Source organism: Dendrobium catenatum, unplaced genomic scaffold (assembly GCF_001605985.2).
Source record: "Dendrobium catenatum unplaced genomic scaffold, ASM160598v2 fragScaff_scaffold_1074, whole genome shotgun sequence".
In the NCBI taxonomy this organism is placed as follows: domain Eukaryota; kingdom Viridiplantae; phylum Streptophyta; class Magnoliopsida; order Asparagales; family Orchidaceae; genus Dendrobium; species Dendrobium catenatum.
Genome location: NW_021319536.1, coordinates 588,751 through 604,788, shown reverse-complemented (window position 1 = coordinate 604,788; position 16,038 = coordinate 588,751). Strand labels below are relative to the sequence as shown.

General features: G+C 32.9%; 1 protein-coding gene across 1 annotated transcript; it reads right to left on the bottom strand.

The window, feature by feature from the left end:
- Nucleotides 1-369: 369 nt before the first annotated feature.
- Nucleotides 370-1,806, bottom strand: LOC110103206. The gene has a single exon (XM_020831816.1). It carries the CDS (start codon nucleotides 1,804-1,806, stop codon nucleotides 370-372), a length of 1,437 nt encoding a protein of 478 aa, XP_020687475.1.
- Between the last annotated feature and the right edge of the window lie 14,232 nt (nucleotides 1,807-16,038).

Here is a 16,038-nt window from a genome sequence, read left to right as displayed (position 1 = left end):
CCCATAGAAATCAAGGCAAAATTCTTAATCTGATCCCACAAAGCAATTCTGCCCATTATAGAACAAGCAGCATAAACAAAGGAAGCATTACAATTAAAATTAAACATAGATATAGAAACGTGCACAACTTGAATAAAATCTTCCCTAATATCAACCGTGACAACATTCTTCTAGAAAATCCAAATCTTATTAGAACAATTAGCAAATTTATTAATAAAACCTAACTTAGATGCCGTATTTTCAAGTTTGGACATAGCAATCATGGGTTCAAGTAACACCAGAATTTGAATATTATGAATCCTACAAATATTTTTAACTCTAGTTTTCAAGTCCTTTCCACCAATACCTCTAACATTTCAAATAAGGGACTTAACCATGAGAACCTTTGGCATTAGTTTGTGCTCTAGTAGAGAAAGGCGTAGAGGATACAGATTCTTTATTTTTCTTCCCCTTTTTCTTATTAACTTTAGTAAATTGGTCCTTCCCAACATTATTAAGAAAGGAATCATCCACAATGACTTTTTTAGACTTAAAACCTTCTAACTCAGCAGGTAGAGAAGTACCACGTTCAAGATTTTGCATAGATTTTTCCTTCCTGTTTTTCGTGGGGATATACTCCCCTTTTTCACAATTCTCACTACTTTCCACATTTTGCACTGAATTCTCCTTCTTGTTTTCAGAAGGAATATATTCCCCTTCTTCACTAACATCGGAATCCTCATTAATGGCTAAGTTAGCTTTCGTATGAGCCAAAGCAGAATCAATAGAAATTTTTAGCATGGAATCAACAGATACAAAAAAAATTGGCATTTTCTCACTATCATTGCACAATACATTACGTTCACTATTAGCAACCACCTCCACTTCGTTTTCCTGCCCGACACAGCCATTCTCCTTCTCCACCTGGACATCCATAACATCATGAGATAAAATTTGATCTGGCACAATATTAGAGATAGAATTAACAGGACAATCAGCTATCTCAACCGTAGATTTCACAGATTTTTTTAATTTAGGATGTAATCTAAAACAATCAGACATAGCATGACCATGAATTTTGCAATGCGAACAGAAATCAGAAACCTTCTCAAACTCGATTTTTTGCATATAACCAAAAGCCTTTGAGCCAACCCAAACTTCTTTAGGATGTTTTTTCAAAATATCAACTTCCACCAGAACCCTAGCCACAGAGGGATGGGTCCTCGAAGCCGTAGCTTGGTCAGTTTGCAAAGGCCGCCCAAAAACAGAGCCAAGAGCATGTAAAACTTGGGGGTTAAAGAAATGTAACCTTAAGTTCGGAAACGAGATCCAAATCAAAACTATAAGGGATTCTTCATGAACATCAAAAAAAGGGGTCCATTTTAAAATTCTCATTTGACAATTATTTATGAAGTAAGATCTCCGAGCAAACACTCTACTATAGTCAAGATCATTAGATAACTGAATCGCTACATGTCTAGAATCCAAAAGCCCCACCGAGTAAAAACCAGTCAGTTTAAGATTAGCAAAAAATGATCTAATAGAGTCAAGATTCGGTCGATGCAAAGCGAACTTACCAACCATAGTAAACTGAAACGGACTAGCTAACTTAAGAACATCCTCATCAGAAATTAAAATAGCAGGAACACCGTTCACAACAGATTGCGTAAGTTTAGGAGCGCTATCACCTTGCATCGTGGTACTAGAAAGCACGTCTTTAAAAGATTGAGTAGGAGACTTGGTAGAATCAGCATCCAGATTGAAAAAGCCTCTGCTATTTCCATGTGACGGGCTGGTAGTCTTCCCCCAAACGTTGGATGAAGACATCCCTGCCAAACGAATGAAGCCCCAACCAGGGCAAGAAGGCCGAAAGGGCCATCAGATAGCACATGATGAGAGAAAAACGGACAGAGAAGAGAGAAAAACAGCGCTCGGAAGAAGGCCAAAGGAAACCCTAGAAATCGCCTCAGAGGCGACTACGACGAAAACTCAGAGCGCTGTGATGAACTACTTTTTATAAAGTAGATTGTAATATTGTTGTATGGTGAAAATAACTTAATTATTTTTTTGGTTATAAAAAAACAGTGAGAAAATAATAGTCAAACAAATTTATAATTGTAATATGAAAAGTAAACCATCAAAAAAGCTGTCCCAAATAAGCCTTTGTCAGCTGATCTACAGTGGGAGTAATTTTATAGGTGAAAGGAATTGTATTGGCTTGCAGTCACAAAAACCTGCACATACAAGGATGTCTAAATGTATAAGGTGTCTGTTGTTCCTAAAGAGCATGGAAATGCGACATAGTTCCTATGTCTTTATGTGATAATTTTCTTTAGTAAATTTATTACATAAAAAATGAATTTTATTCAATTACATATATATACTAAATTCCCATTCTTCTTACATTTCAACCATAGCAATATAATTAATTTATATAAAAAACAATGGATCTCCATCTCATTATATTCAAAACTACTATTATCAATGGTGACAATATATAATAATTAGCACGTTAATCCAGCACATAAATATAAATGAAGAAGTCATAATGACAGCTCATCGATTTTTGTTTTTTTTTTTCTGTTTGGTAATGTAACAATACTCTAATGATGTATGATTTAGAGTGATAAGTAATTAAAAAATAATAATAATAAATAGTGTGATGTATATGACAATATTAACATTGAGATGTTATTATATTTAAGGCAATAAAAATAGAAATGTATAGAAGATAATATTAGCTAAAATAATGATGATAATTCGGGCATATAGAACAAAACTGAGATGGACTGTCCATCATGATTCATTTTATATTAAGGGATTCCAACATAAATTTTTTTCCAATAAATTTAAAGGCTTATATTAAATAAAAAAGATATTAATAGACCGACTCTAAATAATATGGATTAAGGTACATGAATCTCTAAGATTAAAAATAAATAAGTAAAATACAAAAAAAATCAGAGTAGCTATCAATCATCATTCATAACATTGCCTATTTAAATGCAATGCCAATATATTAAATGATTATGTTTATCAGATAAAATTAAAATCATAATAATGTTATTATCTATCTAATATTGCTAAGTAATAAGATAACTTTAAAAAGTAAGAGCTTTTTAATTAATTTCCCTAATCTTTTAAACTAACAAAGTGCTATTATTTCTAAAGTAGCAATAGTTTCTATATAATTTATGAAAGTCTGAGGTTTTATTTGGGATAGCTTTTTATTACTTTTTAAAATAATTTTTAAGTATAAAAATGTTTTATTTAAAAAAAAATTGTACTAAAAAATTGCTTTAAGAAGCAATAAGAAAGCAGTTCCAAATGAAGCCTGAGATTTCATTTGTTTCACTTTTAATTCCATATTAATTTTATGAGCAAAAAAAGTGGGCAACAATGAAACTATTCTTAGGCTTCATTTGTGACAACTTTGTTACTGTTTTTTAAATCAATTTTTTAGTACTAAAATTTTGAAATAAAAAATAATCTTCTAAAAATTTACTTTAAAAAGTAGTAAGAAAGCAGTCTCAAATAAAACCTTAGTATAAAAAAGGGGATTTACATAAATACCACACAATTCTTAGTTATTTATGTCTCAACTATTTAATATTTACTAATTATACATTATCTAACTATTTAAATTACATTAACAGTATTACAAATATTAATTTTTTAAAATAAAATACATATTTTTGTCAATATATTTTGATGCGATCAAGATATTAAATTATTATATAAGTAAACATCAAAATCTATATATTAGATATATAAATTTATAAAAATTATATGATATGCATGCAAATCTCTCAAAATAATGTATACATCATATATTAAACAATAAACTTCACGTGTAAAACAAGCCAATCAAGAAATAAGATAACCTATACATGTAAGACAAGACTTAGACAATTTTTTTTTTTTTTCTAATGGGTGCCATATTCAATTTAAATGCACCAAGTTCTTCGAACGTTCTTGCATACATATTATTTGATTTGATGATAACCAATCTTATGTGATGTATTCTAATATGTTTATTAAGCATTGAAATGTGCATTAAATCAAGAATTTAGATTTTATTTGGGAAGGCTTTATTATTGCTTCTTAAAATAGAATTATAGTATAAAATTTTTACTAAGCCGGTCCAAACGGAGCCTTAGCTTAACATATGAGTACAAATTTTGGATTCGTGCTTCTTAAAGCGCAAACTTATAATTAAGTAAAAGTGTAGAGTTCGCAGATATGCCAGGGGTCTAAGGAGGCAGCGCACCCTGACGGGATTCGACCTAACAATAACACATCTACACAATTTTTGGATTCTATTTACTATTTATTTTTGTATTTGGTTCATTATTCTCTAATAATAACACATCTACATAACGTGCTTAATTATACTGGGGGCAATTGCCAAAAGACTATAGTATTTTAAAACTTTTAAAGAGGGCAATTGCCTAAAAAATATTGTCATAAAGATTAAAAAATAAATGACGGGGGACATTAACCTACCTAAAATATCATATAATAAAAAAAATTATTTTTTTAGTGGGGGCAATTAGCTCCCGTGGGCTTTAAGTAGATCCGCCCCTGATTATATATTATAAAATGAATTAAATAGCTGAAAAATTGTCTCCATAATACAAATATTTTGGACGTCATACAATATCTAAAGAATTGACCTTTGCCATGCAGAGATTTCTGGTAGGATTTGCACTCAGAAAATGCTGGCGAGTACGACAAATTATAAGAGTAGATGAAGAGAAAAAAACAAATAATGTAAGCCCTAATGACTAACTTGTTTTTATGGAAAAATGAATATTATTTCATACCATTATAATTCATCAACGTTATACACATTAATGGAATTAAACTATGTAAAAGACGACAGGTAGCCTACTCATCATAGAATATCACATCGGTTGATTAATGTGATGAAGGAGAAGGAAAAGGTCAAATTAATATATAATTTTTTTATTTAAATTATTTATTCATTTTTGTAAGATTTGTAAGGAAATTGTAGTTTATTTTATAGGTAATAATAAAAAAAATGTTATAACAATTATTACAGCATTGCATAGAGAAGTTTCTTAAGAAAATTATTATTTTTGTTATAATTTTGACTAATTTAAATCTAAATTTGACCTTTGATAATCTGTGATTAATATGATTAATATTAAATTTTTAAATACACATATAAGAGTTTAAAAATTATGAGCAGGGTGTTCAATTATGGGCAAGGTCGGAATCAGCCTGCTTTGAGGGTGGACAAAATATGATTAGAGAATGTATAACTTTAAAGCTGAAATATATAAAAAAAATTTCTAAGAATTTTCACAAATGTATTTATTGAAGATGAATTAAACAGTTAAAATATTTATTAATCTACAATGAAAAAAAATATTTCATTATAGTCAATCGTAAACCTAATACCATTCTATGTCCACCCCTAAATGCAGAGTTGTGACAATTCTAAATTTTTTCCCAAACAAGATGCCATCAATTCTCATGTAATATATTTATAATCATGGCATATGCCATGTACAGTCATAGTGGTGCATACGCCCCCGACGCTTGCCTGCTCTGCTCCGCTAGGGCTTTGCCCTAGCTTTCCTTGGGCTTGGATCTTGGGTTCTCCTCCGGTGATTCTCCTGCCGCTTCCTGCTGGAGTCTCTAGGGAAGTTTTCCCTTGTCTTGTTCCTTCTTTTCTGCTTACTGGTTGTTTATTTTCCTCATACGGCCGGCTGTGGCCGGAATGACAATTAGTCGTGTTTGTGACCTGGGCTTTTTGGATGGGTCCTTTAAATCGTGTTCTTTTGTGGATGCTCTTTCTGGATCTTCGATTTAAGTTCGTTTTCCTGAGCTACGACAGTGTTCTTGTCGTGGTTTGCCCTCTTTGTGGATTTCGGAGGAAGAAATTCTGGCTCTGTCTGTTCCGTTTCAATTTCCTCTTGTTGGTTTTTTTCCTACACGTCGTCCCTCACTAGATGCCATCTGAAATTTTTTTTTTTCAATTTGAAGCTGAATGCTGAATTCTCTTTAACTGTTCTTGATCAATCTCATATTCTAATTAAGCTTTCAAATGACTTAGATTATAGTAGAGTTTTTTGTCATAGATCCTATTTGGTGAATAACTGTTTTTTGAAACTCACTAAATGGTCGCCAGTTCTTAATGTCGGAGTCGAATATCCGGTTATTCCAATATGGATTTCCTTTCCAAATCTGCGACCGCATCTTTTTGCCCCTCGTATCCTCCATGCTTTGGCTTCTATGTTTGGCCGTCCCTTAAAAGTTGACAATTCAACCTCTGTCAGGTCTAGGCCATTAGTGGCGCGGGTCCTGGTGGAGCTAGACATTACTAAGGAGTTTCCTGATAAAATTTGGCTTGGTCTGAAGAATTATGGGTATGTTCAACGGGTTATGTTGGAGGATTTGTCTGCTTACTGTGTGTTGTGCAAACGACTTGGTCATTCTAGGGGAGAGTGTGGTAGTCTTCTTGCCACTTTGAATGGTCCTCAATCTCGTTTGAATGCGGTTTTGCCTGTTGCTAATGCGAAAAGTGGTGCTATTGTCAATTCGTTGTTGGTCGTTAATGAGGAGCAGATTGCGGAGGGTCCTTGTGACCTTCCTGTTTCTGATAATGTGGGACGGTGGCTCCCTGTGGGTGGAGCTTCTGTGATTGAGGACTCTATGGTTGCTCTTAACTCGTCCGATAATATACCCCCAATGTATGTTGTTAATTTGGTGAATGTTGTGTCCGGTGATCAAGTAGGTAATCTTATGGGTGCTGCAACTGTTTTATCCCCTGATGCCTTACCCTTTGTCCCACCTGTAATTGATTTGGGCTCTCCTGCTAAGAATTCTATTACTTTGTTACCTCTTAAGTCGAATAAGGGTATTGTTTCTGTTGTTGAGGATGTTGCTGATGTAACTGGGGTATTAACTTCTATTGTATCCCCTAGGGCTTGTAACAGTGCTGTTGCTAATTGGGGTTGTGCTCTTAATTATGGTCCCTTGGTGTCGGTGTTGTGTGCCCTGGCCGCTTTAGCTAGTTACTCTATCACCCCTGTGGTTGTGGATGATCTGATTGGGTCTGGTACTGTTAATGGTAATTTGGATGGGGTTGGGGGTGTGTCTACCCCTATGGGTGCCGGTTTAATTCATAGCCCCTTTTGTGGATGTGCCAGTTAATGTTGTTGACCCTCAAGACTTGGTTTATCACGTGGGTGACAACTCTGGGTTCGATATGCATGTGCATATTGATTGGCTTCAGGGGTCGTCTGATGATTTTGATTATGTTTCCTCCTTTGAGTATGATGGGGTTGAGGATCCAGGGAAATCTTTTGCATTGCCGCGGGACACTAAGGTTGTTTCTAGTGCTTCTCGTGGAAGGGCTCGTGGAAGGGGTAGATGTGGAAGATAATTTTTGTGGGTGGTGTTGGGCTTTTGCTTCCTTCCTACTTCATGGTGTCTTTATGGTTGGCTTTTCTTGTTACTTTTTGATTGTATTTTGGTGCTCTCCGATTTTTATTTTTTATTGGCCGGGCAATGATGTGGCTGGGGCTCGTTTCTCAGTTGGCATGTTTCTTGGCAACCTTTGGTGGAGATCCTCTGCTCGGTTGGGATGGCTGTTTCTCGTTTGCTTCTTTACTAAATTGGACGGTTTGAGCATGGATTTTTGGGAATCTCGTAGTCTCGGCCAAATATTGAGCCCCCGGGAGTGGTTTTCCCATGTAATTTCTTATTTTTCCTTGGTATCTGCTCTTTCTGCTCTTGTGCTTTTGTTTCTTTGCTCTTGTAATCCTTTTGGGGATTATTATATATTATATATATATTATATTATATATTATAATATATATTATATATTTATATATATTATATATTAACATATCAATTTTTTCAAACCTCATTGTATTTTTTGGGTAAAATTATTATTGTCTGGTCTGAATGCGTTCCGAAGCCAATTCAAATGCCGCCATCATCTAAGCACATGCATCGCATTTGACTGACTAAAATGCATAGTAGAACATACGTGTCCGGATTTGTGCCTTCAGGACACGTTAGGACACCACACAAAATTTCCATTTGGACCTTTTTTGTTACTCTTTGACTTATTCATTAATTAAATCCCAATACCCAATCTTTCTATCATAAAAAATTTCTCATCATGATGGAACTATATATTTTATACAAAATCTTTTTATAAATAATTATAATACATGCTACTCAAATTATAGTACAAACTCTTAAATTTACATATAAATATATATACCTAATAATATATTATATATAATATATATATATATTAGCTGACATTTAGCAAAATATTATATTGAATTTATTAGTTGAACTAACTATATATTTCTTCTTAAGTTTAAATATATCAATACGGCTAACTGCATTTGATTATGAAACATAGAATTAATGCTTATTTATTTTGGAAAAGAAATAGAATTATAAATAAATATATGGACTTATATACTCTATATGCATAACTTGACGCTTGAATAATTTGTTGAAAATCCATATTAGGTGCAACCAATTATATAATTCTAAATTTCAGAAGTGGTCAAGATGACCAAGAAACAAATATTTAACTTGTTTTTATTGCAAATAAACAAGAAAAATCCTATCAAATTTATATATGAATATTATGGTATGAAAAATATTTATTTCAGGATGGAAATTTAAAATTTGACACCATTAATATATATATATACCTAATTTTTTAAAAATGGAAATTTAATAAAAATAGATGTTTTGGAATATATAATAAAATAATTATATATAATGAGTATAATAAATATTTTATAAAATAGAAAACAAAAATACTATATGATAAATTGTTAAGCTCATTCTAATAAAAAAATTGTCTAAGATTTTCTGATTCAATTCTTTTCCTCTAAGAATTTAAAATTTTAATGAGAGGATAAATATTGGAAGAGAAGAAAGAGAGTGGAAGCCAAATAGGTGAAATTGCTGTTCATATCAGCGACTTCTTCCTCCTTAATTTCTTTCCATTTGGAAAGGCCAAGCTCTGCAAAAATGTTAATAATTATACTAAAAACAAAGTAGCTGAAAACGACAGGAAGAAGAGCTTATTTTCTTATTTTGACCTCTCCTGATTTGATTCTAATGCTGTCAAATGTCATTAATATAGCTTTAAACCTGATTAATTTTCATAATGAAATATAATCATCTAATCAGAACCAAAGATAGGAAGTAACTCTTCATCTTCCTCATTACAAATGGTGGAATGGATTACTTGAATTTTGATGGCTTCTATGGGGTTGGATTTAGTTTTGTCAGCATTGAAGTTGAATTAATCTAATGGAGAGAGGAAATAATATCCAATGTCACAGCTTGATATTGCTGAAAGTGTAATGTGAGTAAAATAATTAAATGTAAGATAGTTCTATTATATTTTATTTGAAGTGAAATCAGTGAAGTTGCTTCTGTGTTTCCTTTTTTCTTCATAAATTTTACTGAGGAATATTTCAATTGCTGAAAAATAACAAGAAAAAAGGCAAAGCATTTGTATTTTTTTCTCATTTCAATGAGGCAAACAAAGAGACTCAAGTGAGGCCAGTTGACAGTAGGGGTGTAAATGAGTCAAGTCGAGTCGAGTAGTGGCCTTATAGAGCTCAGCTTGTTAGTCAGAAGATGAGCTCAAGCTCGACTAGTCATAGTGCAGGTCGGCTCGTCGAGCGGCTTGAGCTCGGCTCGTTCGATTTTCTCTCTCTGTGTTTCGAATTTCCTCTTCATCTCATCGAGCACACGCAGAACGAGGTTAGTTCATACACGTCACCTCGGTCCAAGGTCCACACTCCACTCATTTTGAGCTCATGCAAACCTCATCGGTTCACCTCTGTCCTATAGAGCGCACAAGGCCTGCAGACCTCAGTTTGCACACACGCTGCTCAGTCCCGAGGTTCGCCTCCATCTTGTCAAGCACACATGGCACGAAACAGACTTCTACCCTCTTCAGTTTTTCCACTTGGTCCTGGTCCACTTAATCGAGTCGGCTCAAAAAGCTTGCAAGTCGAGTCAGATTGTGCTCAAACTCGTATAATGTACAAGCTCGATTGTAAACTCGAACTTGACTCGTGAGCATGATAAGCTCAGCTCGTGAGCCCATTAACGAATCGAGCTCTAGCTGGCTTGCCAGTTACTCGACATACTTACACCCCTAGTTGAGAGTAGAATGTGGAAGTATAGTAAGTACAAAACATTTGATAGTAAATGCATGATATCAATCACCTTCCAATCAAGCTAAACACACAAAATAAAGAAGAAATATGAATAGTTGGGCAACCAAAACATATGGTAATGTGGCAATAATAGTTGTTCAATGTAGAAGAGAATTGAGGAGAAGAACCCTCTATGTTGCAACAGTCTTGAACCTCAATTTTGAAATTGATTGGTTATTAAATGAGGCATTGTTTCCTAGTTAAACAATTAATGTGTGAGGCATTAATATTAATGCCTTGCATTATTAATATCATCCAACAATCCTTCCAAACAAGGAAGGGGTGCTTTCATATTATCCGAAAATTCATACCCCCTCAAATTAGGAGTAAATACTGATTATTCCTAACTTGAAAATGAGGATCTCAAATTGAGTTTGATTTAGAGCTTTAGGCTTCGTTTAAGACAGCTTTCTTACTGTTTCTTAAAGCATCTTTTTAGTACAAACACATAAAGCTATTTTAAGCGGTAAGAAAGCCACACAAACGAAGACTTAGTGGGGATATTTTTTTTGTTTGAGATTTTATTGAAGTGTAGATAACTTTGATAATATCTTGTTCAATTTTTTTTATGAAGTGCCTATTGATCTCGATATGATTAGTCATATCATGGTAGAAAAGATCTATTTTCTATGATTGCTCTCACTATGTTAACTTGACAACTCTCTATCATTTTTTTAGCTAAATTTTATATATGTGTACTTAATTTTTATAAGGTCGATGAGATTTAAAACTTTGGGAAGAAATTTTTGTCAAAATTAGCCATTTAGGCATTTAAAACAGCCAAAACAGAAGATTAAATAATAAAATCTGCAATAAATAAAATATACACATCAATATGTCAACTTGTAGGAGAAATAGATATCAGGATCAAATTTTACAACAAAGCCTTTTGTATTTTGATTAGAGAAAATACAAAAACTTTTCCTTAAACACCAACAAACCTATAACAAATTCCAAAGAAGGCTTGAGATGTTAAAATAGAAGGTTATATTTAATTACAACGATTTACATAAGATTTATAATAATGAAAACTTTAAAGAGTTATTATAACATAATAAATATAATAATATATGAACTTAAGATGATTTAAATAGTAGAGTAATAAGCATCATAAGTTTTTTCTTTATCTTCGATGGCCTTCATATATTAGTAGACTTATATGGAACCAAAGTGTCACAACCCAACCCAACCCAACTATGATAGGTCATATCGTATTGAGTTGTGACAGGCAAATCACAAGATCTAGTTTTGAAATTGTCTCAAATTTTCAATCAATATTCATTTGAAATAAACTATAAGCTACAAAGCTACTAAAACATCTAAATACTGAAAATAAACTCATCCATAAGATTTTCTTCATTTCATTAAAATGTATATCTACAACACAATCCTCATATGTCTGATCTGATCATCCACAAAAGTGGAATAAACTAGAATGTCATCTATGAAAATAATAAGAAACTGATCCAGAAAGTTTTTAAACACTATGTTCATGTGATCCATGAAGATGAATAGTGCATTAGTTACCCCAAAAAGCATGACTAAGAACTTGTAGTGTCCATATTGACTACTAAAAGCTATCTTCATCACATCACTCTCTCTCACCTTGACTTAATAGTATCTAGATTACAAATCAATCCTAAAAAATATAGAATATCCAACAAGCAGATCAAATAGATAGTCAGTCCGTGACAGAGGATACTTGTTCTTGATAGTGACTTTATTTAACTCCTTGTAGTCAATATCCATACATATTGTACCATCATTTTTTTTCACAAATAGAATATGTGCTTCCTATAGAGACACGCTAGGATGAACAAATCTCCTGTCAGCTAACTCATGAAACTGAACCTTAAACTCCTGAAACTTCATAGGTGCCATCCAATATGGAGATTTAAATATCAAGGCCATTTACAGAAATACATCAATACCGAATTCTATGTCTTTATCCATAGGAAAATTAACTAACTCCTAAGGAAATACATATGAAAATTCATGTACTGTTGGGACATTAGAGAGAAGACCAGAATTTATACTCTTATCACATACTGATGCTAAAAATAACTTACAACTCTTCTTCTATAATTTATATGCTTTTATATAATATGTCAAATAGGATAGAACCCCTATAACTCCTTAAAATACATAACTCTCATTGTGCAAATGTATCATAACTTGCTTTACAAACAATCAATTTGAACCACATACCGACTCAACGAATTCATACCCAAAATGACATTATATGAGAAAATGGGTAAAAAAATCAAACCAAATTTTCTCTTCTTATCAAAAATTTAAATTTCACATAAACAAAATCTACTATCCATCATACCATCTCCAATCAGTAGAGTAACAAAAATAGAAATATGTAGTACAACTGAAGGCAAGTGTAGTAAATCAAAGAAATGGTCGAAAATAAATTAATGACTAGCACCGAAATTGAATGAAACATGACATGGATGCTAAAAAATTAATGCAAACCGTACTTGTCACAATATTTAGAGTATCATGAGCCTCCTATTGAGTTATACTGTATACATGTGGTTGAATTAGATCTAAAGCAATATAACTATTAGGATTTCTATGACCAATGCTAGATAGCTTCCTTACTACTAAACTAAAATCACTAGCTTAACCAAATGGTCCCTCAGAAAAATTGCACAGAGGAACTGCCCTCAGTCTGCTTGTCAATTTGTCAAAGCTTTCAGATATGGGCTCATAACGTCAGTAAAATCTTGCCTGTGGACACTTTGCTATCCAGTGTCCTATGTGAATGCATTTGAAGCATTGTCCAACCATCCTATAACACTGAACAGAATGACGTCTACCGCAACTTTAGCACACAGGTGTCCCACTAATATAATTAGAACTTACTATTCTACCATTACTAGAGATTGTAGTAGATATTGAATGCCCACCTCTCTTGGATCTCCAAGTGTACATATACTCTTCTTCCCAAAAATGTCACTATTAGAAGTCTCACAACTGAACATCTTCATACTAGTAGTCCACTGCTGTCGAGTAACCATCAGATCGTTCTCTATAAGACGAGCACTCTCCACCAACTTAAAGAAATTAAAAATGTGAAATGGCACTAGAGGCTATCTCAGATTGTCTTGAAGTGCCCTTAAAAATCTATAGCACTTTTCAACGGGAGTGCTACCTAGTTGCGAAACATATCTGGCCAAATGAATGAACTCTATGTTGTATTGTATAAGTATCATACTCCCCTGAACTAGCTTCACAAAACTCTTCTGCATCTATAATTGTACAGAAGGTGGTACAAATCAAGCTCATAATGCATCAGAGAACTCATCCTAGCTAATTAAAGAGTTTAACCTCCCCTGAAACTTCTCCTTTTGCTCGCCCATCCACCAACGCTCTGCCTTGCCATCTAACAAAAGACTACAAAATGGTGCATTCCTCTCAAGAGGAAACTACATATCATCAAACGTCTTCTCCAATCTCCTCAACCAATCCTTTTCTACGCTGGGCTCAACAATATCCTCAGATCTCAAAGACTTCAATCTTAAAAATATCTCGAGATGTCTATCACCTCTTCAAATCTCATAGTAGGAACCCCGCTCTATACCTCACCCATCATCTAGGCTATCAAAGTAGCAAATTATGAAACTATATCTGAACCAACTATCTGAGTAGTATTATGTACAAGAGATACCTGACTAGCATTCTATCCATCTATCATATATGGGTCTTGCAGATCCATGATCACACAAAATATGCAATTAAATATACATGTAATGAAATAAAAATAATGAACACCCAGATAGACTTGAAACTACCCCACTATACTTATAGATCAATTCCTATAGCTTTAATTTACAATCTAATTAAAAAAATATTGCTTTGATATCATAAAAGCTTATCACAATCCAACCCAATTAATATAGGTCCTATCGTGTTGAGCTATGATAGACAAATTCTAATATTTAGTTATGGAATTATTTCTAATTTTCTACCAAAATTCATTTGAAATAAACTACAGACTACATAATTACTAAAATATCTAAATACTAAAAATAAACTCATCCAGAAGATTTTCTTCATTCCATCAAAATATATATATTTACATTACAATACATGGTTATATGAGAATCTATAGAATTGAATAATAAACTAGCCATGACTGTATAAAAATCAAAATAGAAATACCTATCAACTCATATCTGATCTTGAACTGTTAATCCACAATCTCCTTCCCTTTTCTAACAATAAGCAAAATCATAGTGAGCTACAACAACTTAGCAAGCCACATAAATAAATTTAAATTTCTAAATATTCTTTTATCAAATATTTTATTGAATATTCAAAAGTAGTTAAATATAAATATAATTTAAATACATAACTATACAAAAAATGTATGATAGTTATTCTATGATTTAAATAATAATACTGAATAGATAAATAAATTGAAATTTATATCATAATGCATTTCATATCATATTTCTCAGACCCAATTAAAACCTCAAAATATTATGGACCTTATAACTCTCTTTTTATACTTATAGTACCAGAACATATCATATAACTCTATCTCAGATAGAATCTCAAATGATTCTAACCTTATAGCTCCCAACAATTCTCTGACAAAGATAATTCTCAGATGATTTTGGCTCCTTAGGTGACAACCCAAAATCATAACTATCGAGATATTGCTGGGTTTGTCTTGAGAGGCTAATGGTTTTTTCATGTTAGAGTAACTTCCCAGTTAGCCACCCATCCCATAATTACTATGAGATGCCCACGCTTAGCTACATAGTTTCTTATAATACTTCCATCCATCACACCAAAAGGTGTATCGCTGTTTAAGAGTTTAACTTCTTTTACTTAAGGGATTTTACAATCTCCTCCAATTAAGTAACTGTCATCCTCATCAGCATATTTATCTAAGAAATCCACCATGCAGATAAGATTCTAGTGGTGGCCCTATAGGTTCAAGTGGTGGATCCCATCATGTAGCACTTTCATCCCATACAGGGTTTAGTGCTATGGAGTAAAAAGTTAGCTTGGCAATGATGTTAGATTCTTTATTTTCAAATACTGTGCCGTCATAATTTCACATGCCTCGTTCCCATTTTTGCACTTGAGCATCGCAACGCTCAAATTTTCACAGCACCGTAGTTTTGCAATTGTAACTTCTAAGAGCCACATTCTATTAGTGAAGAGACACGATTGTTCACCAAGTAATTGATGCACGTCAACGAGCACCACGAAAGTGCAAAAGCTTCAACGTCGAGCGCTAGCTCACTTCAGGGGCGCCACAACGCCATTATTTTAAGCGTCGCAGTGCTAGTTGCCTTTTTATATTTTTTTTTATAAATAGTTGTGATGTTATATTTGTAAGGGAGTTCTATCACTGATATAAATTTAACACTTCTTAGAGTAAATCTAAAGGAGGCTAGAAAAGTATAAGATACAATCATTTAGAGTGTTTAGCTTTTATTTTTTAAAGAAACTTTGTAAGTTTAAGGGAGGAGTATAGAGGAGATACTTGATCCATCCTGATGATATCACTCTCTTGTATTTTTCATTCTTCTATGAGTTTAATGAAGATGAGTTAGCTAGTTATTCATTCTATGTCTAACTAATTATCTTATTTTGGGTCAATGGTATAAAACATATATTGAGTCTAATGAAGACTCTTATTATATAAACTATTAAAAGATATTTTAAAAATTATCAAGTTCTTTATTTAATGCACATAGTGGGCATATGTGTAGTTAAAACTTAATGTGATGTATAACCTCAACAGAGAAATGCAAGAACAACTAGTAGTATTGAGATATGATATTTT

Excerpts from the sequence above, each read along its gene's own strand:
- LOC110103206 (XM_020831816.1), bottom strand. The coding sequence starts at position 1,806 with ATGTCTTCATCCAACGTTTGGGGGAAGACTACCAGCCCGTCACATGGA.